The 26,833-nt window shown below is 37.5% G+C and overlaps 1 protein-coding gene across 1 annotated transcript in view; it reads left to right on the top strand.

Annotated features, from left to right (window-relative positions):
• The first annotated feature begins 473 nt into the window (after positions 1–473).
• Positions 474–26,833, top strand: part of CHSY3 (chondroitin sulfate synthase 3) — a 288,601-nt gene continuing 262,241 nt past the window's right edge. Inside the window, exons 1-2 of the mRNA NM_001192652.2 lie at positions 474–1,275; positions 3,804–4,087. Of these exons, the coding sequence (NP_001179581.2) occupies positions 474–1,275; positions 3,804–4,087 (1,086 nt within the window). The remainder of the gene's footprint in view (positions 1,276–3,803; positions 4,088–26,833) is intronic.

The following is a 26,833-nucleotide window of genomic DNA, read 5'->3' as shown; positions in this document are numbered from 1 at the left end:
GTGCTCGTGGCTCCTCCTCCGGGCCAGTCCGGAGCTTGGCGGCGGGGGGGTGGGGAGCGAGGGCGGGGGTTCGGGAAGGAGAGAGGAGGGAGGGACCAGGCGCGCCAGTGACAGGGTGGCAGCCTAGGAGCGGACGCGTTGCCGCCGCCGCCGCCGCCGCCGCCGCCGCTCCACCTCCTTGTCCTCCTGCAGCTCCTCTCGCTGCCGCCGCCGCCGCCTCCGCCGGGAGAAGTTTCACTCCCGACCCTCGCTCGGAACCCGGACCCAGAGCAGAGCGGGGAGCTCAGCGGGCAGCTGCAACGCGCCGCCGGCTAGGCGCCGGGAGCGCTCCGACCTCGATCAGGAGTCGGAGCCTGGGCAGCCGGCAGCGGCCGGGGCTGGGGGCGTGGAGGCGGAGGAGGGGTGGGTGTGAACCGAGACCCGCGCGCAGCGCCGCGGTCACTCAGCCAGCGTCCGCGCCCCGGGCAGCCGCGATGGCCGTGCGCTCCCGTCGCCCGTGGATGAGCGTGGCACTGGGGCTGGTGCTGGGCTTCACCGCTGCGTCCTGGCTCATCGCCCCCAGAGTGGCCGAGCTGAGCGAGAGGAAGAGACGCGGTTCCAGCCTTTGCTCCTACTACGGCCGCTCGGCCGCTGGCCCCGGCGCACAGCAGCCGCTCCCCGAGCCTCATGCTCGGCAGTGGCCAGGGCAGTCGCCGCCCCCAGCGCGCCAGGAGCTCCGGGGGCCGCAGCTGCCTGAAGCAGCGCCCGGGGTAACCAGTTTTCGGAGCAGCCCTTGGCAGCAGCCACCTCCGCTGCAGCAGCGGCGGCGAGGACGCGAGCCCGAAGGCGCGACGGGGCTCCCCGGAGCCCCGGTGGCTGAAGGGGAACCAGAGGAAGAGGATGGGGGCGCGGCTGGGCACCGGAGAAGCGGCCAGCCGGGGAGTAGCCACAACGGCAGCGGGGACGGGGGCGCCGCTGCCTCTAGCTCGCGACCCCGCGATTTCCTGTACGTGGGGGTGATGACCGCGCAGAAGTACCTGGGCAGCCGCGCGCTGGCAGCGCAGCGGACTTGGGCGCGCTTCATTCCCGGCCGCGTGGAGTTCTTTTCCAGCCAGCAGCCCCCCAACGCTGGAGTTGGCCAGCCCCCGCCACCCCTGCCTGTCATCGCGCTGCCTGGGGTGGACGACTCCTACCCTCCCCAGAAAAAGTCCTTCATGATGATCAAGTACATGCACGACCACTACCTGGACAAGTATGAGTGGTTCATGCGCGCCGACGACGATATCTACATTAAAGGTGACCTCCCAGCGCCGGCTGTCCCGCCTCCCCGCCTCCTTTCTCTGCAGCCAGCCCCAATCCCTGCCCAGCCCAGATCCCTGCCCAGCCCCTGTCTTGCTTCTCTGCCTGCACGTGCTCCGGCTCCCGCAGCCCCCAGCGGGTCGCCCCCACCTCTCGCCTCCGCCCACCATTCCAACTCCGCTCCTCCTCCTCTGCTGCGGGTCTGGACCCTCCTCAGACCTGCCTTGCTTTTTTTTTTTTTTTTCCGCCTTCCTCACTCTTGCTGCTCTGGTTTCCGCCCATCGCTTGCTGCTACTCCTTACCGCGTAGGAAGGTGAGGAAAGGGACCTCAGGGTTAAACCTGAGGCTATTCCCATTCTACCTGCCAGGTGGTGGTAGTTTCCCACGTTGGCCCAGAGGGGCGTGTCCTCCGTGGAGAAAAGGAGGATGGAGGATTCCGCGAGAGCCAGACGGGCGATCGGTGATCTTCGCTATTCCCCTGCCCTTTTGTTTTAACTAAATCTAGCTTAGTTTCGGGACTGGTGAGAACGAGGAACCATCCTTGGTGTCCCAAACCCTTTCCTGTGCGTTTCCTTCCCTTTCGCACCACCCACCGCGCAGTGGGAGTCCTTGGGCACCCCAACCACTCCAGCGGGCAGCTCCTTCAGCCACCACAGTGGAGCAGCAAGCCTTTCCCTACCCCTTGGCAACAGCTCAGTAAACCCCAGAGGGGATGACTGTATTGACAGGAATTAGTGGTGGGGGGAAAGGGACGCTGCATGCGAATTATCCAGACCCTAGGAGCTCCAGCCCGTACCAGCACTCACTAGGGTGGATCCCTTCCAGTCTGTCTGGGTGGTTGCGGTGTTAAACAGAGGCTGGATGTCCTTCCCCAAACCACGCGCAGCCCCGGCACGAAAAAACTTTGTCAGTTTTAAAAGAGGCGCCGTCCTTCACCCTGAGTGTGAGTGGCTCTGGCCAGAGATTGCTAAACTCAGCGAAAGGATGTTCCTTAGAGCAAGAGGAAAGCTTTCCAGCCCTGTTCTTCGCAGAGAGGTACACAAGGGAAGTAGCAGGCTTGTATTGAAGGAGGTGTTTCCACATTTCCTAGCTTCTTGGTCAAAGAGGGGCAGCCCTTATACTCAGTTTACCCGCCTCTACTTGCAGCCTCATTGCTTTCTCCTGATTCAGGTAGCACCATTTACATAACTCTTTTAGCAAACAAATAACAGACACATTTTGGCACAAGGACTGAATGTAGAGTTAATATCTAGAGATTTTCTGGGTTTCGGTTGAGAGGAATGAAATCTTTAGGGCTGGTTGGCAGATAAAATATTGATAATTAGATATGAAAATAAAGAACTGAAAATTTTGATACAAAAATTTAAAAGAAATTGCATTCCTGGTGAACCTACTGTCTCATGTATCTACGATGTATGTAGATATCTTTATCTATAATTGATAGATCCACTATCTTACAGTCCCCATGTCTTTTGTGCCTCATTAAAATCACAAAGGTTTCCTGGCAGAAGTTTGCCACACTCTGCAATTTCCAAAATGCATTAACACCATCCATATCGTATCTTTTAATGAAAGACTGTCCTTCAGAACACTGAAGTGCCATATTCTTTCCATTTCTATTAAGAATGAAATGCATTTTGTATCAAGAACCCAGTAATAGCTAAAACTCATTGAGCTCCAAGGGGACATGGCATAGGATCAAGATAATGACTGCAGATTCTGTGCTCATCAAAAATCATAGTAGAAATGCTGATTGGGAAAATAAAGATGGCAACTACTTATTCCAGTGTATCACTTTGTAGAGTTCCTAATGCTTTGGAACTGTTTTAGCTACAGAACCTTATTTTAAGATTGTTTTTCTTGATGAGCTTATAAACTTATAAACCAATTGTATATATAAATTTTAACAAATGTTAATTTTTTTCCAAAAGAGTGCTTTCCAAAGTTCCAAAGTGTTATATTTCAAGACAAGTTTGATATTCTCAGTCTCCCCCAGACTCCCTTTCTCTCTCTCTCTCTATATATATATGTATGTATGTACATACGTACACACAAACATCTACATCTTTTGGGTTGTTTATGGCTTGAGTTTAATTAAGGATGAAGCAGTAAACTAAATCAATTATCAGGAAAAAATAATTACTGGGTGTCAATGATCTTCCTATCAGTGCTAAATATTGATATTTAATATTATGTTTCTGGGAATTTTATCATTACTTCATACATGTTAAAAAGCCTGTCTTTATTCTCAGCATTATTTAAGCTTTAAAAAAATCCAATGACTGTTACACTTACTAAGGTTTTTCATTGACTAGAAGGTTGATAAAATCTAATTTTAATTTAATACTTATGAATTAGTATTTTTTAAATAATGAAATATTCAAAGAGGTTTTTCTTCTTTTCAATTGTATGAGACTTGTCAAGAGTTTATGCACAATATTGGGAGCTCTTTCCCTTACTTGGTGTGTTATAAATGATTATGAAATTAGGAAAAGGAGTGATTGTTGTTTTTTTTTTCTTTGTAGGTGATAAGTTGGAAGAGTTTCTTAGATCACTGAATAGCAGCAAGCCCCTCTACCTGGGCCAGACTGGTCTGGGGAATATTGAAGAACTCGGAAAGCTGGGGCTGGAGCCTGGGGAGAACTTCTGCATGGGAGGACCTGGCATGATCTTCAGCCACGAGGTTCTCAGGAGGATGGTGCCACATATCGGTGAATGCCTCAGAGAAATGTACACGACTCATGAGGACGTGGAAGTAGGCAGATGTGTTCGACGTTTCGGCGGGACTCAGTGTGTCTGGTCTTATGAGGTAAGACTTGAGCTGTGATGAAAATGTTCCCGTTTTACAGGTAGGTGACAGTTTACAGTCTGGGTCAGTGATTCTATTTATTTATTTTCTCCATGTCTTTGTGTCTGCTTGAAATTGATAGCAACAGTCAGTGATGGACACAAGGGCTATTGTGGGAGAGGCTGTCTTAGAGCTAAGGTGTGTCTGAGGTTTTCTTATTTGTGTGACCCATAACTTTAAGCAGCATCTTACATGTATAGTCATATCTCTTGAAGAGGCTATTTCCTGTTTATTTGGTTTATTGGTGTTTAAATACATTTCCTGTCTCTAACAAGAGGACTGATTTTATGCTCTTGGGCCATAGCTTTAGCATTTTGTCCTTTGTTGTCATTTTGGTTAGGTATGTGATTGCATCTCTTTGCAAATAATTTAACTCTGAAGTTTCTTGGAAGATGCTTACATGGAAATTTAACATGCAGTGTTTTTAAAGCATAGAAAAAGTTAACTTATAATGTTATATCACTTATAATAGATTTACTCACAGCATTTTAAAAGGCATGACTATCTGGTAAAACCGTTCTGAAGGTGATAACTGCTTAATATTATGGCTGGTTCTTTAAAATTTTTTGTCTTCCTTTATTCCATTTTTCTCAGTAGCAGCCATTATTTAAATCATCTGAGTTTATGAACTGTTGTTTCATTGTAGTAATTAGTTTTACAAAATAATCTGAGTTTTTTTTTTGCCCCTTCAGAAATTGGTTTTGACACGAAAAGCAGTTGTATTTAAAACAGTTTTCCTGAAAGTTAATCTGAGTAAAAATTACTTAACACTTAAATAACATATTGCAATTTTCAGTGTACTTTGGTTTTCAAGTGGTTGGAGTTAAATATGTTTTAGCTACCCAGTGCACACATCTGTGAATTATAACTTAATTCATGTAGGTATCTTTTCAAAATTTTCATGCTTTCTTAGTATAGAAGAAACATTTTATGAAAACATGTTCCCTGTGAAGTCATTATACCTCAAGATTACACAGTTCCATTCTTCTTTTAGAAGTGTAATCCTACTTTCCTTAATTTAGCTTTTTTTTTTTTTTTTAATGATTCAGGATATCTACACTATAGAAAATATTTCTTATATTTATTACAGAGAGTAAATATTAGTAACAACTAGTTACTTGGAATATGCACTATGCAAATTGAAAATTAGTATATACCTCATTACTTTTATTGATAGAAATAGGAATTTTCTTTTATAAAACTGACTAATAACTACTTTTATAATAAAGATATAAGTAAGTACATTATAGTTGAAAAATAGGTAATTTGGAATAAATTTAATGAAAAAGATTTGTCTCCATTTAATATAAAACTAGCTGGAAGGTAAGAATGAATATTTAACATGAAAATCTCAGGTGATTTTTGTTTACATAAAAATATCATTTTGTAGATGTTGGCTCTGTATGGATGAGTAAAAAATCATCCATATTTTAAATAAAAGATGGAAAATTATTGTGTTTTATCTGATACTGTATTGCCTTAATATCACTTAGACAGTTTTAAAAAACCTTTCGTTTCATGTCCTTCCATTTAAGTTTTCATTGATTCTGCTATGAAGGTGCAGTCCTCATAAAGCAGTCTACTCATTCATGATGCAAGACAGTAAAATATGCTCAGGTGACATACATGCTTAAGAATTGACTTAGTATTTTATTTATAATATAGGTATTTGTTCGCTTAAAAGGGAATTATCATAGATCTGTAACTTCTCGATTGGAATAAGTGGGATCTTAGGTATTTTCATTAAATAAGAGAAGAGACAGAGGGGATGCCAAGCCTTGTAGGGTGTAACTTCACGATCACCATATTTACATTAACGTTTGGTAATACATTTGGATTGTAGACTGACAATTGTCCATCACTAAGTTCAGAATCTATTAAAAAAAAATAATTTCTACATTTTTTCCTAGCTTTACAAAGCATTATTTTCTAAAGAAATACTGTTTAAGAATGTTGACTTGATGTTTTGCTAAGCAATTGTATAGAATTTACTTTATTTTCGGATTTCAGTCTTTAAAGGAGCAGTTTAGACAACATATATTTTACAGCTGGCATTGATTTAATCCTAACTCTGATCCTAACCCAAACCACAACTCTGTCTTATTTAAAGGAATGATGGAAACTTTCATTACCAAGGAATATATTAAACAGTATCTGTTAATAAATTTAATAATGATAAGTATACAATTAAGTTATGTAAGTGTTTTAACATTAGGGTGTATTCTACATTTCATAGATACCTGAGTAGGTGGACTGGGACACAGCTAAATTAGGGCTTTCCAGTTTGGATTTTAGATTACTTGAAATGTCCAACTATGCTACTGTTCACATTATACTAAAAAAATTAATTTGTTTCATTCTGGGTTGACACTCACATAAAGGTGAGATTTCACATCCAGTCACAGAATAAACTATGACGTTGCTCCGTAATTTTGTTTCCATATTTATTTTAAAAGAACCATCTGCAAAAAAAATTTTCTTAAAATTTTGAATTTTCTTTGCTGAACTTTTGATGGATTTCAGAATTTTGTTTGACCTTTCCTCCTCATGAAAGTCCTTGTGAAGTTTAGAGGACTGTTACAGAAACATGCTCACACTTTCTGAGTCTGAATAAATTAAACATGATGGAATGTTATCTTTTTTATGATGTTTATTTATTTTTGGCTATGCTGGGCCTTTTTGCTGTGTGGGCTTTTCTCTAGTTTTGGGGAGTGGGGGCTACTCTCCAGTTGCAGTGCACAGGCTTCTCATTGTGGTAGCTTTTATCGTTGCGAAGCACGGGCTGTTGGGTGCTTAGACCTCAGTAGTTGAGGATCTTGGGCCCCAGAGCACAGGTTCAGTAGTTGTGGTGCTCAGGCTTAGTTGCTCTGTGGCTTGTGGGATCATCCCTGATCAGGGATCACACCTGTGTCTCCTGCATTGGCAGGTGGACTCCTCACCACTGAGCCACTAGGGAAGCCCGAATATTTTAAAAATGATAAATAGGCTTGCAGATCTTGTAGGAAGAGAATTGAAACAAAATATTAAAATTATAGATTGTATAGCATGTGGAGAAGGCAATGGCACCCCACTCCAGTACTCTTGCCTGGAAAACCCCATGGACGGAGGAGCCTGGTGGGCTGCGGTCCATGGGGTCGTGAAGAGTCGGACACGACTGAGTGACTTCACTTTCACTTTGCACTTTCATGCATTGGAGAAGGAAATGGCAACCCACTCCAGTGTTCTTGCCTGGAGAATCCCAGTGATGGGGGAGCTTGGTGGGCTGCCGTCTATGGGGTCGCGCAGAGTCGGACACGACTGAAGTGACTTAGCAGCAGCAGCAGTATAGCATGTAGCTATTCTTGACTATAAATTACATTTTTTGAAACCCTAGGAATCTTCTAGTATTCTTTATTGCTAGATTGAAGTCTACTTTCTCTGTATTATATATACAATTAAGCATGATATTGGCAAGGGAGAGGAGAGAAAAGAAGTCGGGGTGGGGACGGGGAGAGACGGAGGTATAAACTTGAATTTGGATTTGAGTCCTGGTGTACCACTCCTTAGTTTCATTGTCTTTTTAAATTACTTCTCTTGAGTCTTGTTTAATTCAGTTGAAAGTAGATATTGTAATGGTGTCTGCCTCATAGATTTTCTAGAAGATTAAGTGAATTGATGACATGATCCATGTATAGTTCTATATAGTTTTGACAGTATATATCTGGCACATAGTAAATTGTCAATAGATGTTATTATTGTCATGCTGAATAGATCATATAGTATATTACATATAACACAATTCATCAATTTTATTCATTTAATAATTATTAGTCATAAGTGATTCAATTATATCAGAAAAGTCAGACTGGAAATAAATTTTTTTCATTGAAGAATTCAAGTTTGAGGTTTCTTTTTGTCAAAGAACAAGAATCCAGTATGTTTCTATAATATTTTAGAATTATAAACAATCCAATATTAGTAAAACATAAAACATGGAAGACTTTAAGACACACACTACAAATATTTGCTTCAGTCTTTGAACATCATATTAAATAATCTTAAGGAGATGGTGGAAAATATTATTTAACAAGTGATATTTAATATATGTATTTAAGGAATCCCATACAGACTAGACTCTATCTACATTATAAAAAAATGACTGTGTGGCTTTATAGGTTAACCTCCTTTTCTGAGTTTCATTGGAATTTTCAACAGGAAAGGAAGTCAGTATCTCATCCTACAGTCAGTTCACAGGACTCACCCAGGAACTATGTCTCAAGGCAACTAGAACCCCATCCTGGGGTTTCCCAGGCATTTCAGGAACTGATATATAGCTTCAGTTCTTCCTTACCATCTGGTCCTGGTGGTCTGGGAAAATGTCTTATTTTTTGGTCCTTTGATCTGTTTCTTCCTCTGTCATCTCTACCTACTTTTTCTTTCTTCTGTCATTAATGATAAATAAAATAAATTACAATTGCATTTTGATATGCACTGCTCCTCATCAGGTTTTCAGTAAATTAAAGTGTTCATGACAGGCCAACCCTGATATTCCAAGACATCACTCGTAGGGCCCAGGAACGGCTAGCCTTCTGAATAGAGAGGCCTTTGGTTGCTGACGGATCTTAGGCTGGTTCTCCCTATACTTGAGATCATTGGAGAGTCAGAATTGAGATTCTTACTTTCCCACCAGGAGTTAGAAACATCTAGTTTTCAAGAACATGTGGCAGATGTTCATAATCAACAGATTTCATGAGTTGCCATTATACTTATTTATACCTCAAATTGTGTAAGTATAGATGACTAACTGAAGCGTGATCGTGAAAAATTATTCTATGCTTTACACTCTGTGAGTGTTAGAATTTATTGGCATCTACTCTTGGCTAAGTTCACATTTTTGGTTGAGCTCTATCTTGGCTACTGTTTTTCTAGTTATTTGGGCTACAATCTGGCAGTTTAGGAGGCTGCATATGGCTCTTGAAAGTTGTTTGGCATGTAAGTTGTTTTAAGGTTTTTTTAAATTTTGTTTTTTGATGCCATTAGCAGAGGCAGGCAGTCTTGTGTCCCTTCAGGTCTTGTTGTGCACCAACCTCCCCTTGCACGCTTATTTAACTGCCTGGCCAGATAGGTATAAGAGTGTTATACTTTGAATCAATAATCCACATGTTGAAAATTTCATTAAAGCATTCTCCAGGATATGAATAAATTTTCTAGTGAAAATGAGATGTTTATTTTAAATAGTGTATATTATTTTTTTAATTAATTATTTTTGAATTAATTTTTTCAAGCTTGGCCATTTAGAGTTGTACAACATATAATATAGTTATACTTTCTTTGTTATAGGAATTTTTTGGTAAATAACTAGAAAGTTCTCACTGTTGAAAATTTCTTTATACAATTCATATTCATTCTGTGTCTTATTAGAATTGAAAGTTCCTTTTCTTTGGTTCTGGTTTTAGTAAGATCACTTATATTCAAGCATTAAAACAACTTAATTTCCATAATTCTTTTCCCTGTGAGGGAGTTTTGCATTTTATCTATCTAAGAGTCATTTTCAGAATAGTGTGTATTTATCTTTTTAATGTTTGCAGTTAAATGGAGCCAAAGAATATATATCTTTATTGTCTAATTAAATGTTGTTTCAAACAAGGCAGAGCTCAATGTTGATAGTAATATTTCTCTGTGGTTTAAAAAACCATTTCTTATGACTAAACAGATCTTTATTAGATTTCTTAAAGAGTTAATTTCATACCAAAGTGTCTTATGTCTTAGCTTGGCCCCCTAAAGGCCATAAACACCCTAGAAAATTCCATTATTTCACAAAAGAATATATTTTGGCAGAGTTTCCCTGGGCTTCTAATACCAGAGAGCTAAACTATAAAATTTAAGTATATATAAGTTCTTTGTAACATAACCATTAAGGTTAAAATATGTGCCCCATTCTTATGGGGCTGTTACATATCCTGCTTAGCTTCTTTCTCTAACTTATGAGCTTCCTTTTTCTATAATGCTAATTTTACTGCATCATGAACACAGTTTATGCCCCCAAAGTATATTAATATCTATGGAAAAGTATAAGTCTGGGATTTTTATCTTAAATTCAGTCTTTCAGAAATCATTTCTTGGTTCTGATTCAGCCATATTTAGTTTTTAACTTCACTAAAAGCAGTAAGCTTCTCACACCTACTCTTCCCACCCCCATTCCACTTGTCAGATGAAATCATCACACACTGATTTTATGAAATCTCTTTCTACCCCACTGTTTTCTTCATTGTACAAAATAAAATTACATTCTGAGTTGAAGGAGAAACTTGGTACAGATTTTCCATGTTTTGTAGCCTTAGGTAGTTCTTTTTCATTGTTAACTGGTAGTAACCTGAATTATGAAAAATGTGTGCTTTTTAACAGTTATGGAAAATGCTAAGCTGGGAAGATGCTTCCATGCAATTTGAAATTAGCTCCGTGATAACATAAATTCTCATATTAGTTTAAAACCTTTGAATACTCTTCCTTCTTAATAAATCAAAAGTATTCTAATTTCCTGAAAAAAAATCCAAGTCAGTTTTCTACTTGCACTTCCTTTGTGTTGGCTTCCAAAAAGCTATATAAGAAACATTTATTTCAATCTCTTTTCTATCTAGTGAATTGATGAATTAGGCTTCAACATACAAAGAAATGTAATTTGTCATATAACCGTACTGCACTTTACTTTGATGATAGCATGTGACTTCTTTTGCTCCAAATATTTTCAGATTAACTTTTAATAAGGTGTTTAAGCTAAACATAAACGTTATTAAAATTTTAAAAATCAGTGTCTTGAATCATAAAGCCATTGTTTAATATTATTGAACAATAGGAAAACATGTAAATTGAAAAGTTGAAGGGTTGCAGTTTCTCAGAATTCTAATGAGCTCTTCATTTACTGTCCTAATAAACAGTACTCTAGTTTAGGCTTAACCACAAATAAATCAGTTTGAATCATGACAGATATTTAATGTCACCCTGTCTTTGAAAGGTGTTAGACAATTTATAGTACAGTACTGAATCAAAGAAATATGTTTATTTTTAAAATTCAGCAGGCATAGTTTTAGAACTTATGAATGAAATAGATATCTTAATTTTTTGAGATTTTAAAATCTTCACTCACCATTTATTATTTTGAAAGCCATTAACTTTTAATAAGGTGTTTAAGCTAAACATAACTTTATTAAAATTTAAAAAATCAGGGTCTTGAATCATAAAGTCATTATTTAATATTCTTGAACAACAGGAAAACGTGTAAACTGAAAAGTTGAAGGGTTGCGGTTTGTCAGAATTCTAATTCTTAAGTCCTTCATTCTTCACAGTCGGTTTCTTTTCATATTCCTTTCATTTTTATTGTTCAGTTCAGTTCAGTTCAGTCACACAGTCACGTCCGACTCTTTGCAACCCCATGAATCGCAGCACGCCAGGCCTCCCTGTCCATCACCAACTCCCGGAGTTCACTCAGACTCACGTCCATCGAGTCAGTGATGCCACCCAGCCATCTCATCCTCTGTCATCCCCTTCTCCTCCTGCCCCCAATCCCTCACAGTATCAGAGTCTTTTCCAATGAGTCAACTCTTCCCATGAGGTGGCCAAAATATTGGAGTTGTAGACCTATTTATTTATAGAGTACCAGTACCTTCAAAAATTGATGGTTTAAAGAAATATACAGATTAATAAACATAACATATAATAAAATCAGGGGGGAAAGGAAGATGTACAGAAAAATTTTTTTTCAAAGAGGAAAAATGCACGTTGAACTCCTTTTTTTGTGGCATTAAAGAGAACACTAGCTTAACATTATATTGATACTTAAGAGAAGTCTTCTTCGTGGAGCAGACAGGGGCTATGAAGGATCATATACTCAGCGCCACTTCTTTGATAAGTAGAATAGTATGATTGGCTTGGATGTTTCTTAGAAATTCCCTCAATATAAACCTGGACGGTAGCACAGAAGGGCAATTCTTCAGGAGGAATTCTACTTGGAGACAATGCAAGTACGCCATTCTTTGATAATTTGCTTAATGGAGGGAGGTGGGAGGGGGTTCAGGATGGGGAACACGTGTACACCTGTGGCGGATGCATGTTGATGTATGGCAAAACCAATACAATATTGTAAAGTAAAAAAAAATAATAATAAAAAAAGAAAGAAAATAGCCTTCAGAGAGCCCTCCATGGGTATTTCTTCTTACTTGAATGGTCTATATTAGGCTGACCAGCAGCAAGTTTGATTTATGCACTTTGTTCAGTGGGAACCCAGAGTACAGCCACTGTGTCCTTGATTAAGGGAAGGTCCATGTTTGTGCTTTGCTCATTAAGAGGAAGGTAGAGATGCCAGCTACAAATGGAGGAATAAAACCAAATCATGGACAGATAGTGGACCTCACCTGAGGAGCCCAGGCTCAGGCCCAAGAGAATTCCTAACAACTCAGCCTAGAGTTACCCAGCTTTTGAGCTGATTATTAGAAATGTATTTTTTTTCATGAATTTAATAAGTATTATATAAGTTATATACTTATATGTATTTAAAATTGATTATATAAATTTTAATTTTAACATAAATTTTACATGGATCGATTAAGATTTAAAGATCCACATTTTAATGATGAAATGGTATATTATAATATCTAATACTCTATTATACAAGAATAAATCTTTAATGAAATAATGATATTTAATATTCATGATGAGTATCTTAAAATGTGAAAAATATATAAGGTTATAATAAATTGAAGTGTTCTGCCTTAGAATTCAGTTATCTTACATCTTAAAAGCTAGCTCATTTATTTCATTTGCTCAAATAGATCTATTGAGCACATTTTATCAGCAGTGGGCACACACACCTTCCTTGTCTTTACGGAGCTCCCAGGGAGGGAGAGTCAGTCCTCAAACCAGTCTCTGCTTTCGTATCTGATATCGAATTGGGTTTCCATCTCTGTCATCCTTCTCAGTCTTTTTCCTTCTAAATCATGAGTGCTCAGTTGTGTCTAACAGTGGTACTTGTCTTGGAACTAGAATCAAATGATTCTTATTTTAATTTTCTTAGGTGAGCATCATCCTCTCTTGTTTGTATTACAGTCTCCTGAAGAGGAGAAAGCTAAAGACATATTTAGCAATTTTATTGCATATTAATATATCTTAGGTCTGTTATATGGGCTTCCCTCATAGCTCAGTTGGTAAAGAATCTGCCTGCAATGCAGGAGACCCCAGTTCCATTCTTGGGTTGGGAAGATCCCCTGGAGAAGGGATAGGCTACCAACTCCAGTATTCTTGGGCTTCCCTTGTGGCTCAGCTGGTAAAGAATCCAACTGCAATGTGGGAGATCTGGGTTGGGAAGATCCCCTGGAGAAGGGAAAGGCTACCCTCTCGTATTCTGGCCTGGAGAATTCCATCAACTGCATAAACCATGGGGTTGAAAAGAGTTGGACACGACTGAGTGAAGCACAGATCACTAGAAAATTGTTTTTTAATTAAGTCTGGAGCTTAAGTACCTGGCTTCACACCCCAGCTCTGGCATTCACTAGCTGTGTGACCTTAGTCAGGTTATTTCACTTCTCAGTGCCTTAGTTTCCTCATCTGTCAAGTCGATATAACAGTACTTACCTCACGACACTGAGGTGAAGATTAAATCAGTTAATGTATATGACAGCACTCAGAATGATACCTGACAGTGGTAAGCATTCTGTAACTATTAGCTATTTTTGCAGAAATAGATCAGCATGCAATAGTGCCAGCTTTACAGAGCCATTGCAAAGAATGCAAAGATCAATGTATTGGAAGCTATTAGAATAATGCTTGACATATGCTAATTCCTGCATAACAACTCTCATTAATATTTTCCAATTTACGATGTTAATATGCCTTTTTCCCCCTCATGGGAAGGAAATCATGTTGATTGGAAAGTTTTATTGCGATTGCCTTTTGAAAGATGGACCTTGCTGTAGTAGGGAGGGTGCTGGTTCAGTGGTTCTTTAACCTGACTGCGTGATGGGAGCTCTGTGGGGTCTTTGAAAAAATTCTGATGCTGGAACACATCCCTGACTCATTACATCAGAATCTTTGACAACTGAGTCCAGTAGCATGGATAGTGTTAAAAACTTGTGATTCTCGTGTGGCTTATTAATTTTGTTTTCAAATATACAGTCCATCTTTATTCCTTGAAAGTTATATTTTTTCCTTTTGTTATATTTCCCTTTTGGGAAAAATCACAGGAGAAGAATCAGCATTTCTGCATTTATTTCTATGTCTGTTTCTTGTCTGTTCCAAGTGAATATATTAATATATAAAATGAAAACAATTGTATGTTTTCTTATGGTCTGATTTTTATGGTTCATATATTATTTTTTTGTTTTAGAAAAACACAAGATTTAAAACATTTAAAAAAACACATTGTTTATCCATGCAAGGCTTAAGGTTTTTCTGTTTTTATATATTGCATTTGAATACTATATAGTAATAGAGTTCTTAAAATATAGGTGAAAGGTTTCCATTGAATTATTTGCTTTAACAGTGACTTTTTGAATTAGAGCTTGGCAGGGAAAAAGCTATTAGTGATCTATTTCAATGAGTACAGAAACCATAACTTAAAGGGATGACTTTAATTTCAGCCTGTCATTCTCATATATTTCCTGTCCACTGCTATAGCTGACTGCTATCATGGAGGAAAGTATAGGGTACACAGGGGGCTTCTCAGGGGTGCAGTGGTAAAGAATCCGCCTGCCAATGTAAGAGACACTTGCATTGGAGACTCCAGTTTGATTCCTGGGTCGGGATGATCCCCTGGAGTAGAAAATGGCAACATGCTCCACTATTCTTGCTTGGAAAATTCCGTGGACAGAGGAGCCTGGTAGGCTAGAGCCCATGCGGTCACAAAGAGTCAGACTCGACTGAGCATAGCCCAATAGCAGCAGCCTAGGGAACACAGGAATGTAAGGGAAGACCCCAAAGAGAATAGAAAGATGCAGTGCTTCCTCCAAATGAGGTCATGTATAGGGACATTGCCAAGTAAGTGTGGATATACGAGAAGTCAAGGGCAAAAGAATAGCATGGTAGTGAATAGTGTGTTTGATTCAATTGTATCTAGTGGCAGGAGACATGAGGCTCCAAAGCTGTTGGTAGAACTTGATTGTGAAAGGCCCTGTATGACTTCCTCAAAAGTTTAGAGTATACCTTGTAGATGAGTGTTTCTTAGAGTTAGTGGGGTTGATATAATTGATTTAGACTCAGTTGGTGGGGAGACCATGAATAGTATGTTAAAAATCTTTCTGGGTGATTCTGATGACAGAGTGAAAAATCGGTTCCATAATGGAGAGCTTTGAAGAATTCTTCATACGCAGCCATGATCAGTGTATCCCTTAGTGGCCGGAGCACAGAAGGATGGATTGGAGGCTCTTGTATCGAAGGACAATGAAACAAGACAGTTAGGAGGCTATTGCCCCATACCCAAGTTAGAGATGAGTCTTAATCAAAGAGTCAAAGTGGAAGTGAAGGTGAAGAGATGGAATTGAGAGGTAGTGAGGGCAGAGAATTGACAGAGTAGGTGAGTGGTTAGATGTAGGGGGGGAATGGGGTTTAAGGTGACTCCTAGGTTTTTGTCTGAGGTGCAAGTAATATCTCTAGAGGGAGGAAGTAATGGAAGAAGGTAGTTTTCAGTGATTGTTTTCTCTGAGGCATGGGCAAAGGAGAAATGAGTTCTATTTTGGGTATATTGAGTCTCATCATTCATTTATTTAGCAAATACTTAAAAAGTAAGGCCCACATAACTTGAACAACTTTCCCAGATTATACAGACAGGAGTATTGCTCTGCTGTATTATCAGACTACATAAATGCCTTTTTTTAAAGCAAGCTTCACTCATAGATTAAGCAGTTATTGTTTAAAAATAAAAAAAGAAGAATCAAATCATAGTCATAGGATGAAATAATTTAGTTTGTTTAAAATTTAATTTGTTAAAGTTAGTGACTTATCTTAAAATTCTTTAAAATGTAAATTGTAGTTAGTGCTCTGAACAAATAATATTATAAAATGGCTCAAAAAAAAAAAAAAAACAAAAAAAACCCTAAAAGCATAAAAATACATACAGTGAAAAATCTTTCAAATTCTGTCTTCTATCTGCCTGGAGAAACCCTCCACCTATTAAGTATCCACTCTTTTCTTCCAGGGTTTGTCTTGGGTGTCAGACAACTGTTTATATACTGTATTCCCCTCAGTCACTAATTTTTGTGTGTCACAAGAGGTAGCCTATAGAAATATTGTTCTGAATGCTGCTTTTTCAATAAAGAATATTTTTTAGAGTTATTCTTATAAAGTCATTTTATAAGGTTTCTGTTTGAAATGGCTTTAGTTCAATGTTCCATATCTCTTAGATACATGTCTTCCTTTGTCAAACTGGAGTTTCAGATTTATGAACAGATAATTCTGTTTGTGTCTTAATTAATTGCACTGTAGGTGCTTCTGTTACAGGTAGATTTAGAGCAGGATAATTTTAGATTATTACATAGCATATAAATCCATCATACCCATGTAATTGCTTACATTAAGATTCATGTCTTTACCCCAAGGCTTTTTAAAATTCTGCACTTCTCCTATTTAATGTATAGCTTTCTTGCTTTCCTTGTTTTCCATTAAATATTTTTAAAGATTTACAAAGTTGTAGTCAATCACCTTATAGAAAGAATATCTCTTAACTTTGGGAAGTCTGTAGAGAGACCCACCACAGTCAAATAACCTTTGTTAATCAATAATTGTTCTTCTGACAATATATTCTATAATAGTGTTTGTGAATATTTATTTTCATTGGTTATAAGTGTGTAACTAATGATTACTTTTGCTAGTGTATACATTTGTTACACATACATTACTGTAATATATATTCAGTTGAGTAAATTCTGCATATGGACTGTTTTACACTCAGTCAGTTGTAAAAATAATTTCAAGTCCATTTTAACTGATGTTTTTTCATTTAAAGAACATTTAACACTATACCATAAATTAGTGTTTTGAAACCTAAGCAATATAATAAATGGCATTGTATTAATTGAAATATATATTTATTATAATTATGAGTTATGCAATTAAAAAAAGTCATGAAGCAAACCCTATAAATGTAGACATTTATCATGAGGTCCTATAAGTCCCCTATTTAAATAAAGTTTACTTATCTATCCTTTTTCTTACCTAACTTCTAATTTTCTTAATCTTAACTAAAATGTAACTTTCTGTCCTTTATTTACCTAATATTTCTGTTTTCTAGAGTTCATAGTGTTCAGAGTGTGTTATCAGATTTTATTTTCCCTCAGCTCATTTTTAGAATGATTTCTGAGCTTACAAAGTAAGCTTGACCTAATAATCTGGACACATTATGAAATTTGATTATAGTTTTCTTGTAAAACTTAATTGCCAGATTCAGAGAGAAAATATGACGTTTCTGTTTGACATTTTTAATAAAGGGTCACATGGAGTGGGTTTTGTGTTCATAGATACAAATAGAATCCTAGCAAGCACTTTCAAAATACTCAAGGCTCGTAAAACTTAAATCTCAGTTGAATTAGACCAAAGTTCTGTTTTGTCAAATACATCATTTTGAAGAATCACTTGAAACAGTTGATAATGGGTGTAGTTGATTTTTACCAAATTTGACAGACAGTTGTAAAATGTGTATGAAAATAGCAGAAGATAGGTTCCACTGCTTTCCAGGTGTTACTATTTAGCAATTATCAGTTTTATGTAAAGTATGTAAGTAGTAATCCTGACAGTTCCTGCTTATGTAAAACATTTGTGCTTTTATTTTTTTAAAGAGCTCCCACTTTCATCTTATTCTTTGTCCAAAGGTAAATTTGTGATTGAGAACACTATGTGAAAAGACATTTGGGAGGATTTGAGTGATGAATTTCTTTTTCGGTTTTTTGTTTCACTATCCTAGTTGTAAATTTCAGTTTAAATGTATGTATTGATGTGATATAAACACAGACAGCCTCCGCAATTCCTGTGTAAGCTGATTCAAGAATGATGTTCATGGCATATTATTCTTATTGCCATTTTATATACATTTGTTAGTCACAGATTTTGGAATATTAGAAAATTGTGAAAACTTTTTTGGGTTGGTATATTTGCCATATTTTTTTTCTGTAGAATAGAACCAATGTGGCTTGGCCAAATTAATCTAGATCTGGGTAAAATAGATTTTCTTTTATTTAAAAAATTGATTAGTAGTGCTGGCGTCATGTTATAGTGCTGTTTGATCAGATTTTTTTTTATGCTATCCTTACTCTTGAAGTAAATTTGGATGCATCTCTGGATCTTTTAATAGTTAAGCTTTATTGCTTGTAGAGAAAATGGAAGTCAAAACAAGGACTTATTGTAGTGTAAAAAGCCGTGTGGACAGTGTGATCAAATGCTGGCCTGAAGCTTGGTGTGGTTTTATTAATTTCTACTCCATCTCATGAATATATGCTAGGAAATGTCTAAAATGTTTAGTATTTTATGATTATGATAAGTAATAATCTGAGCTTTTTAACTTTTCTAGGTCTATAATGTAATCAAATTAACCACCAAATTGATTTATAGTTATATGAGCCATGAAAATAAATTATTGATCACTAGTTATGTAGCAAGTGGCACCCCACTCCAGTACTCTTGCCTGGAAAATCCCATGGACGGAGGGCCTGGTGGGCTGCAGTCCATGGGGTCGCACAGAGTCAGACATGACTGAGCGACTTCACTTTCACTTTTCACTTTCATGCATTGGAGAAGGAAATGGCAGCCCACTCCAGTGTTCTTGCCTGGAGAATCCCAGGGACGGGGGAGCCTGGTGGGCTGCCGTCTATGGGGTCACACAGAGTCAGACGTGACTGAAGCGACTTAACGGCAGCAGCAGCAGCAAGGGGGATTAAGTGAGGTGAAGTGTACCTTGTCTTATGCTAGAAGTGGACAATAGGCTCAGAGCAATTCAGTAACTTGCCCAAGGTCACACAACTAGAGAGCTGTCAGAGTTTAGCTTCAAACTGTTTTATTTGATTCCCAAGACCATATTTTTCTTGAAATGTTATGTTCACCTTCTGCCTAAGGATTCAAAGAATGGCATTTCATTTTTATTTTGAATCTCTGATGTCAGATAGGAATTGACAAGTTCAAGTATATTCAGTATGAGGAAATTGGAAAGAAAAGAGATAGGCTACAAAGGTCAGACAGTAAAGACCCTGAATGGAGAGGTACTGCCCTCTCCACTAGACATGCTTACCTGTTAAAGAGTCTCTTAATCTTTCTGGAAGAGGTCTGTGAAGAATGAATGAAAGGGACCAAAATTGTTTGAGTTCTTCCAGTCCTTAGCATTTATGTTTACAAGAAAAATATCTAACAGTAAAGTTTTCATTCTCAATGGAAACAGAAAATTGTATATTTTACTCTACCTCAGGGCAAGAGTAAAAATGTAGGCTGTCAGTTTTATCTAAATTGTTTTCCCAGCTGTACTGTTTATAAATGAAGTGCACATGGGCATATATATCACACTAGAATTTCAATTATTGGGATGTATTCCGAGAGCTCATTTTATCTTAAGAATATTTCTTGTTCTGATAATTAGTTTATATTAGAATGAATATTTCTCCTTTACTTCTCAAAAAAGCACACACATAGAGGTAGTATCTCAGAAATGGTGAAATATGTTTTTTTCAAAAAGAGTGAAGACTTTGTAAAAGCCCTTATTGTTTCTGAGATTTTTAATATGAATGTTTCATAATTATTAGTTTCTAAGAGTGACTTTTACATGAACTTACATTGAATAAATTCTCATGAAAAACCCTATGTGTAAATGGAGTTATTAACATACTTATTAGAATTATCAGAGTGAGCTGATTTGTGCTGAGTGCCAGTCGTACACTTAGCTGTAGACATAATACGAAAATAAAGATGGTTCTTCAGATAATGGTTTTAGAAAGATACAGCTACTTCTTGAGTTTAAACAAAATGAATAGTTATACAGTAGAAATATCATGATGTTAGACTGTATCCTAGACAACATATTAAAAAGCAAAGACATTACTTTGCCAACAAAGGTCCATCTAGTCAAGGCTATGGTTTTCCCAGTGGTCATGTGTGGATGTGAGAGTTTGACTATAAAGAAAGCTGAGCGCTGAAGAATTGATGCTTTTGAACTTTGGTGTTGGAGAAGACTCTTGAGAGTCCCTTGGACTGCAAGGAGATCCAACCAGTTCATCCTAAAGGAGATCAGTCCTGAATATTCACTGGAAGGACTGATGCTGAAGCTGAAACTCCAACACTTTGGCCACCTGATGCAAAGAGCTGACTCATTGGAAAAGACCCTCATGCTGGGAAAGATTGAGGGCAGGAGGAGAAGGGGATGACAGAGGATGAGATGGTTGGATGGCATCACCGATTCAATGGACATGGGTTTGAGTAAACTTTGGGGGTTGGTGATGGACAGGGAGGCCTGTTGTGCTGCAGTCCATGGGATCACAAAGAATCTGATATGACTGAGCAACTGAACTGAACTGAGACCATATCTGAATAAGTGCGTTTAAAGCACTTAACCGTATATAAGAGTCCATGAATTGTTCTTCCCTTGAAGAATTTAGAGTGTAGCTGGGAAAAAGGATAGTGAAATTGAGAATATTAATAGTGTGGAAATGAGCATGGATCGATGAGTTGTATATAGATGAGCACTGTAAATGTTTAAAAGGCACATCAATGGGGGCTATGCCATTTTGGCAGGAAGGCTTCATGGAAAAGTTTATCTTAACTTTAAAGAGTAGGTAGGTCAGTTTCCTCAGCATAGGTGAGCCAAGGTGGGCTGTGCCTGATGCTCTCTGGGTACTGTGTGGGCAGTCTGGACCCCCTGAGGTCAAAGCTGTAGAAGAGGAGGTCACAGCATGAAAGAAGAAAATAGAGATATCTACCCACATAAGGCTGATTGTGTCAATGTGTAACTGAGAGCTGAACTGTTGCCAAAAAGCAGTACATAAGACTACAGACAAGAGCTGACAGATGGACCCTGAAAAGTATGAATGACAATCCTCTTTTCCCACTGGGAATTGAGGATCTCTTCTGGTTTCTCAGTTAGTCTTAGAATTCTGGGAAACCTTAAGCCACTAGGTTAATTTAATATACTCTGAAAACTGCTTTATTCAAATTCCTGTACAATGTGTCTCAGTCTTTCCAATCCAGTTCATTTTGAAATGCCTTTATTTCAGCCTCCATAATCATATTAAAACCTGCCTATAACCCTATTTTTTAGGGTCATGCTGCTGCTGCTAAGTCACTTCAGTCGTGTCCGACTCTGTGAGACCCCATAGATGGCAGCCCACTAGGCTCCCCCGTCCCTGGAATTCTCCAGGCAAGAACACTGGAGTGGGTTGCCATTTAGGGTCATATATCATGCTAAATAATTTTTTTTTCATTTTTATTATTTCACTGAAAACAGCTTCTGATTTGTGCAGCTTTGTGAATAAAATGTATTATTTGTGAAAAGTATATCTAGCCTAAAAATGTGGCTACATTCTTATTTATTAATGCTGTTCTAGAGCTATTTGTACCTATGGGTGAACTGAATTCTTAGTCTTGCTTTGTGGGTATCAACTGATTAGCATGGCTGATTTCTTCCAGCGTAGCTGTAAGTGAGGTCTTTTAAAAAAGATACTCATTAATTGTTATCTCAGATTTTCATTAAGGAAATCATACATGCTTAATTATACTTGGGCTTCTAATTTTTTACTTTTTAAAATTATTTTTTTTACTAACCTGTTCATAAGGAAACAAATACTTACCAGTTTAATGCTGTAAATATTGGGGTAGATCTGCAAAAGCCATTTTACAAGTTATTGTATCAGATAAGAATATGTTTAACTAAAAAAAAAAAACTTGGCCACAGTGGCTTTTGTTTGTCAGTTTTCCAGATATGTAGGTGGGTAGGCCGTGACTAAGTAGATACTAAATGATCCATCATGGTCCCATGCTTTTACTGTCTTTCTGGTCTGCTTTTGCTAAGAGTGTTGACTCTGTTCCCATGCGTATGGATTTCATGCATCTAAAAGAAACTAACCCTAGTACCAGGTAGGAAGGGGGAATACTTTCTACTGGCTTGAGCTTAGTCCTTTTTCTCAGGCATTGAAGTCTCCATAGACCTCTGCCTCCATATATCTGGTTAGAATTATTTGTGACTGCAGGAGAGGTGGGTAAATTGAGTACTTCTAGCTTCCATAGCCCAGAGAATAAAAAGCAGAAGGAGCTTAGGAATAGGCATTAATAAATCTAACATAGTGCATTAGGGTTCTCCAGGGAAACAGAACCAATAGTATGTATATCTGTCTAACTACCTATCTATCCATCTCTCTGTAGAGAGACAGAGAGATTTTAGGAATTGGTTCACACGATGTGGGAGCTGCTAAGTCCAAAATCTATAGGAAAGTCTGATAGGCTGGAAATTCTGGCAGGGGTTGATGTTGCAGCTCATATCTGAAAACAGTCTGGAGGCAGGATGCTTTGCTCTTTGGGGGACTCTCATTCTTGTCTCTGAAACCTTCAACTGATTGGATGAGGCCCACCCACTCTGTGAAGGGTATTTGCTTTACTCAGAGTTCTGATTTAAATGTTAATCACATCTAAAAATACCTTCATAACAATATCATAGACTGTTGTTTGACCAAACAGCTGGGCATCATAGCCTTGCCAAGCTGACATGTAAAATTAGCCATCATACCTACATTACTTACTAAGGTTTGATAATATCCAGTGGTTTAGAACTTTTGCATCCTCAAATCCTGCCTTACCCTCAGTGGATTGACATTTTTCATGTTGTCGTTCATATATATCAAATACAATAATTTTTTATGTATTGTAGAAAATTGTCTATGCTAATTCTGAAATGGATTTCAAAGACTACTATTTATTTAAATAAGAGAAATTGTAATAAAAAAAGATCTGCTGAGATTTCTTAGACTTTTGTGTATTTTAAGGTGGTAAATGACAGATCATTTTAAGCAATAAGATTATTTTTGCCTAAATGACCAGAGAATGTTAGAAGAGATAGTGGAATGTTGACTGTCTTGGACATGAAGAGACCTAGGTATTTATAATATCTCTAACATCGGTTACTTTATCACCTTGTCTTCCTGAATCACCTATAAAAGAGGACTAATAATAGATTTCATACCTTTTCTATTGGATTGTGACAGTTACACGAGATAATGGATCTAAAAATGCTTTATGAACCACAGAGTGATAAAAATATATTGAGACACTAAAATATAAAGATAAATGTCTCATAACAACCTCCTCTGTGATTGGAGGGTGGCATGGCTGATGAGCTGTCAAATGAAGGTTAGAGCTGAATGCAGACTCAGAAATGGTCTGGTTCAAACTGATGAGATAAACTTTAGCCTAGAGGGCTTCAAAGGAAGGTTCATTCCATAAGATTATGATTCTTCGGAAAGCAATAGGAGGCCTTCCCTGGCAGAATGAGGAATGTTTCAAAATTAACATCAGGCTGTTAGATTTGGTAGCATGACAGCTGTTTCAACCCATGCTTCTCCTGCTCTCTCCTTTGGAAATACACAATTATTCAACTAATGCTGGATAAATATAATTCAAGAAATATTTCATTTTAAGAACAAAATTCTTAGCTAAATATTAATTTAAAAAACTAGAGGAGGGAATAACAGAAGAGTTTATCTAATGTTGTATTAATAAAGAGAAGCCTTTAAATAGTCTTGAATGTTGTTACTTAATTTTTCTTACATGTAGAATAGTTCAGTTCAGTTCAGTTGCTCAGTTGTGTCCTACTCTTTGCAACTTGACTTGGAGTAGAATAGTTAGGCACAAGTAAAAGTCATTGACAATTTCTTAATTCAGTGGGCCATCACTTCAAGCATATCAAAATCAAGTAGACTTCAAAAATAGGTGATAATAAATCTATCTATGGAGTGGGATTTATGTGACCCTAACTAAATTTATCATTAATCTCTGACTTCTGTCATATAATTTTAAATGTCTTTGGGAAAATGATTTTTGAATGTGTTTTATATGTGATATGAACTTATTTATAAGATTTTTAAGGTGCACCTAACAAATTGATTCCTTTAAAAGTATTGATTTTGAACTTCTTAAACACTAGCTTTTAACACTTTTTCTTGAGGTTCATCTGAAATGAACACTTAAAGTATCAAAGTTGATTTCAAGTTTTCAGTGTTGGTTATTTTTAATGTAGCCTTTGTCCTGGTGATTTCACTTTCATCCTTTTATTCCTAAAGAAAGCAGAGATGACTTTACATTTGTGAGTGATACTTAATAAGTGAGAAAACATATAGATGTAATGATGAAACTACTGTGCGCCCTATGACAGAATTACAGTCATTAAAAATGATTTCCTACATTCACTATATGAAACTGAAAAATACTTAGGACATATGTGAAAAAATATGTTAAAAAATAGGCTAACAATGGAGTATAAGTCATTACCTCAGTTCAACATATAAATTATATGTTGCAGTATAATTAGGACTTCAGGGACAGTACATTGCATGCTTTTATTCTTCACAAGAATATATTAATATGTAAAATACTGTGAGTGATCTGCTTAATGAAATGTAGAGTGATTTTTCATGTGGGGAAATGAATAAACCAATGTGATACATTTATTGCTAGGTAATGGGCATATAGTCAATATAGAAGAATTCAATGCAATATACACTATCATATATTCTTCAGTGATTAAGTTCCGTGATTACAATAGTCTTTGAGGAAGATAGCCGAAGCACAGTATGTGGAAAATTCTAGAGGAGTAACTGGATTTGAAAAGGTAGATAGGAAGTTTTTGTTATTCATCTAGAATGGGTTGTTCATTGGTACTTGACTGTGAAAAAAGGCTCAGTTTTAGTTCTTGGAAAACATAAAATTAGACTTAGGTATATTACTTTGTTTTCAAAAAGTAATACATCTTTTTATTTCCAATAAAGGTCTGATCTAAATGAGAAGAGAAATGATGGGAAAACAGGTTGCTTTAAGAGGTTTAGCTTTGACAACTGGAAAGAGTGTCACTGTTAACAACCTACTTGGGAACATCATGGTACAAATTTGGGAGCACATAGTTTAAAGGTGGTGCTTAGAAATACAGAAAGAAATTCTTACTCATAATAAGAATTAGACCCTCACATTACATGAATCATACTGGGTTGGGCTATAAAAAGAAGACAAACTCCTAAAAAGAGCTATTTTAATTACTGTGCCAAGAGGTACATTTCTAGTAAAGATAGAATTTTCCTTGGTTGCAATATGTTTTTTTCTTGTGCAGTTCCCTCTTTTTGTATTGTAAGAAAATTTTAATATGAATATTCAAATTCCTTTTTCTGTAGTAGACTTTCTAAAATACTTTTAACAGTCCCTTTAGTGTTTAAATAATCTCTTTCTGATCATAGCCATGAAAGAGGTTGTCTTATTATGTATCACTTTTCCTCCTAGGAGTCACATATAGTCCTGTGAGATATGTGAAATAAGAATATATCCATTCTCTGTCCCTAAATTAGATTCACTGCACAGCCTTACCTCAGCACACTCATATTGTATGCCGAATAAATAAGGACAGACATTACTCTTGACGCCACTTTGTCGTTCATCCAATTAAAAGGTGGGTCTTAACAATCTATCACTTGGACAAATATTAATTTGGCAGAGTGTGCATTTTCATAGTTCATTCATGCACAACAAGGATAACAAAGGGAAATTCTCTATATGCAGAATTGCCTGAATGAAAAGGTAGAATGCATCGAAAAGAAAACCTAAAATTGTTGGGCTTAGAAATGAGATGGGAATGTTCTTTTGATTGATTGATTGATATTTTTACTGAATTCTGAGTTGATCACATGGAAATACTGCATTTTTAAAGTGCAAAAACACAGCATTTTCAGTTCTCAAATTCTAATCTGATGTGGCCACATTCAGGTGCTAACTTATATAGCTTATACATTACTGACCACTGTTTAGACAGTATTCATCTGCAAAGTTGGTACAGGAAAATATCCTCTTGAATGCTTTTTAAAAGCAGATTGCTACAGAGAAGTTTCTGACTGCACAGATCTGGGAGTAGGAAACAACTTCTTATTTGTTGATTCAGAGGACAATTTTGGAAAATAAGATAAAGGTTAAAAAAAAATCAAGATTTCAAAGCTTCAGTAAAATACTAACAATTAAAAGAGAATCTGTAATTAAAAAAGATGATATATATCCATATTCTTTTTAACTATCAATTGAATAATACATATGTTCTTATGTAAAATTTTGAGAAAATTTGATCAACTTTATAAAATTCTTTAAAGCGTAAGAGATAGAACACTTCTAAATTAAACCCACATTTGGAGAAAATTAACTTGCCTCTGATAGACTTTTGGTTGTATGAAAAAAAATGAAAATGTTAGTTGCTTAGTCATGTCCAACTGTTTGCGACCCCATGGAGTGTAGCCTGTCAGGCTCTTCTGTCCAGGCAAGAATACTGAAGTGGGTAACCATTTCCTTCTCCAGGGGATCTTCGCAACCCAGAGATCAAACCCTGGTGTCCGCCATTGCAGGTAGCTTCTTTGCCACTGAGCCACCAGGGAAGCCCCTTTTGGTTCTATACTCTCTACAAAAAGGTCAGGAACTTCTGAATGCTTGGGGCTGGTGCACTGGGATGACCCAGAGGGATGTACGGAGAGGGAGGTGGGA

The sequence above is a fragment of the Bos taurus genome, chromosome 7, assembly GCF_002263795.3.
Source record: "Bos taurus isolate L1 Dominette 01449 registration number 42190680 breed Hereford chromosome 7, ARS-UCD2.0, whole genome shotgun sequence".
NCBI lineage: Eukaryota > Metazoa > Chordata > Mammalia > Artiodactyla > Bovidae > Bos > Bos taurus.
The sequence above is the reverse complement of the archived record's forward strand: the minus strand, read 5'-3'. Positions and strand labels throughout refer to the sequence as shown.